A 2,500-nucleotide genomic window follows, 5' to 3' on the forward strand; every position below is an offset into this window, starting at 1 on the left:
TCGCTCTCTTTCTCTCTCGGCCCTCGCTCGGCGGCGCCTTTCGACGCCGTCTCTCGCTCTCCCCGAGGCCGCCGCGCCGCCGCATCCGCGGCGCGGCCCCGCGGCGAGGACGAGCTCCGCCCCAGCGGCTCGCTCCGGGAGCGGGGAGCTACGGAGCGCTCCCCGAGTCTGCATTTAGGGGGACGAAGGCCCTCGCGCGGCGACGACGACGACGACCGCGGCGACGCCCGCCGGGCCCGCAGGGAAGGGATCGAGGCCCGCCGAGGGAAACGCTTCCCTCGCCCAACACCCCTGACCGCCTTCCCTCCGGCCACCGGCGGCACGCCGCCGCCGCCGCCGCCGCCCGCCGCGGGCGACGGGCCTGCGAGGCGACCCCAGCCGCGCCGCCGGGGTGGCCCCCGGACGGCGATTGATCGTCAAGCGACGCTCAGACAGGCGTAGCCCCGGGAGGAACCCGGGGCCGCAAGTGCGTTCGAAGTGTCGATGATCAATGTGTCCTGCAATTCACATTAATTCTCGCAGCTAGCTGCGTTCTTCATCGACGCACGAGCCGAGTGATCCACCGCTAAGAGTTGTCTGCCTTTCGGGCACCGCTCACGCCAGAGCGGCCCCTTTTTTTTGGTTTAGGACAATGCCGCCGAGGACGCGCGGGCGCGCGCCTGGCTTCCGAGACCGTACGAGCACACGGAAAACGGGAGGAAAAAAAGGAAAAAAACAAACCCACTCTCCGAAGGCCGGCCAAGAGGCGGGGGAGCCCGCGCCCCCGACCGCCTCCCCCCGCGAGGGGAGACGCCGACCTCACCCACGCCGTCCTTCGGAGGCGGCCCAGGCGCCCGGGCTCGGCCCGGCCTCCGCGCGGAGGGCCGGGCGGCGCGCGCCGGACGCGCGGGGGGCACAGGGCGGCCCGCCCCCTTCTCGCTTTCACGGGACGACGCGCACAACGCACACGGCACGCGGCCGGGGGCGCGCGGCCGTCGGCCCCCGCGCCGCGCCGGCTCTCCCCTCGGCCCCGACGCCGCGGGCCTGGCGCGGAGCGCCGCCGCGCCGCCGCGCGGCCGGCGTTGTCTCTCTTCCCCCCACCACCACACGGGCACGGGCCTTTCCCCTGGGCTCGAGACGGGCACGCGACGGCGACCGGCACAGCCCGCCGGCACGCCTCCCGCGGGACCGCTCCCCCGCCGGGCGGGCGGGCGAGCGACCGGCGGACGCGCTCCGCCGCCGGCCCCGGAGGCGGGCGCCACCGAGAGCCGAGCCGGCGTCGCCTGCGCCCGAGGCCTGCCGGACGGCAGACCCGGCCGCCGCCGGGGCGGCAACGCCCGGCACCGCCGCCGCCGCCTCGCACCGCCGGGGCCCCTCGCCTCGGGCACGCGCCCGGCGGGAAGGCGCCGCGGCGGGGCTGAGCCGGGGGGCAACGCCCGCTCTCCTCGTTCGCACGCGGAGACCGGGCGGGGAGGAGCGCCCCCGCGGCCGCCCCCGCACGCCTTCCTGCGCGGCCCACACGCGGCCGCGCGGGCAAGGGCGACGGAGGCGAGGCGACGAGCGGAGCCCGGGACGGGACCGCCGCCGGCCGACGGCGGGCGCCGTCCGGCCGACCGTCCCCGCAGGGAGGGACACCCGTCGAGCGGCGCCGCCGCCGCTCGCCACGGGGTCGCCCGCGCTCGCGGGCCTCCGCCGCCGGAGGGCCCGCCGAGCGCTCGCCCCCCCCCACCGGCGGGCGGGGCGGTCGAGCCAGGGGACGGCCGGCGGACGACGGCGCCGCCGCGCCGCGCCTTCGAGGAAGGAAAGGCCGTCGAGGGGAAGAGAGGCGCCGGACGCGCCGGACGCGGCGCCGCCGCGCGCGCCAGAGACCGCGGCGGCGGGCCCAGGAGAGAGAGCGCGGGCGGGCCCCGGCGGCCGTCGCCCCGCGGCCGAGGAAGGGGCAGAGAGCGCGCGCTCTCTGCCGGGCGTCGCCCGTTACCACGAGGCGGGCGGGTCGGCCCCCGCGGCCGACCGCGCGCCGCGGCCTCTCCGCCGAGGCCGGGCCGCGGAGAGGGGGGGGCAGGGCGCCCCTCCCCGGCGCGGCGCGGTCGACCCCGCCCGCGGCGCGCGGCGGGGACGACGACGACGACGGCCGCGACGGAGGAGCGCGGCCGGTGGCCACGGGACAACCACCGCAGGGGATCGGCGGGAGTAGCTGCTCCCCACCCCTCCGTGGCGCCCCGCACGGCCACCGCCCGCGGCACACGCCCGCCGCCGCCGCCGCCGCCACCGCCGCCGCCGCCGCCGCCGCGGCGGGCCGCGCCGAGCCGCCCGAGTCTTTAAACCGCCGCCCGGCCCCGCCGGCCCCCCTTTCGGCCCAACCCGCAGCGTTTGACGACGCCGAGGGCAAGAAAACCTGGGGGGGACCGCCGAGGCGCCGAGCGCTAGGTACCTGGCCCTGGGGCGAGGGAAACGACCTGCATGGCCCCGCCGGGGTGCCTCCCCCGCTGCCGCCCTCGGGGGAGCGTCCACCGGCGGGGGC

The 2,500-nt window shown here is 79.6% G+C and overlaps 1 protein-coding gene and 1 non-coding gene across 2 annotated transcripts in view; one reads left to right on the forward strand and one right to left on the reverse strand.

Moving 5' to 3' along the window:
* Positions 1-421: 421 nt before the first annotated feature.
* Positions 422-574, reverse strand: LOC139605347 (5.8S ribosomal RNA). Its single transcript, XR_011684333.1, has one exon. It is a non-coding gene; the product is annotated as a 5.8S ribosomal RNA (ribosomal RNA).
* A 57-nt stretch (positions 575-631) lies between these two features.
* The window catches only part of LOC139605325 (collagen alpha-1(I) chain-like), a 2,626-nt gene continuing 757 nt past the window's right edge, over positions 632-2,500 (forward strand). Inside the window, exons 1-2 of the mRNA XM_071456686.1 lie at positions 632-1,971; positions 2,042-2,500. The exon at positions 2,042-2,500 is cut by the window's right edge and continues 757 nt beyond it. Of these exons, the coding sequence (XP_071312787.1) occupies positions 632-1,971; positions 2,042-2,500 (1,799 nt within the window). The remainder of the gene's footprint in view (positions 1,972-2,041) is intronic.

This window comes from Agelaius tricolor, unplaced genomic scaffold, assembly GCF_023055355.1.
Source record: "Agelaius tricolor isolate 1412-34295 unplaced genomic scaffold, bAgeTri1.0.p SCAF_64, whole genome shotgun sequence".
NCBI lineage: Eukaryota > Metazoa > Chordata > Aves > Passeriformes > Icteridae > Agelaius > Agelaius tricolor.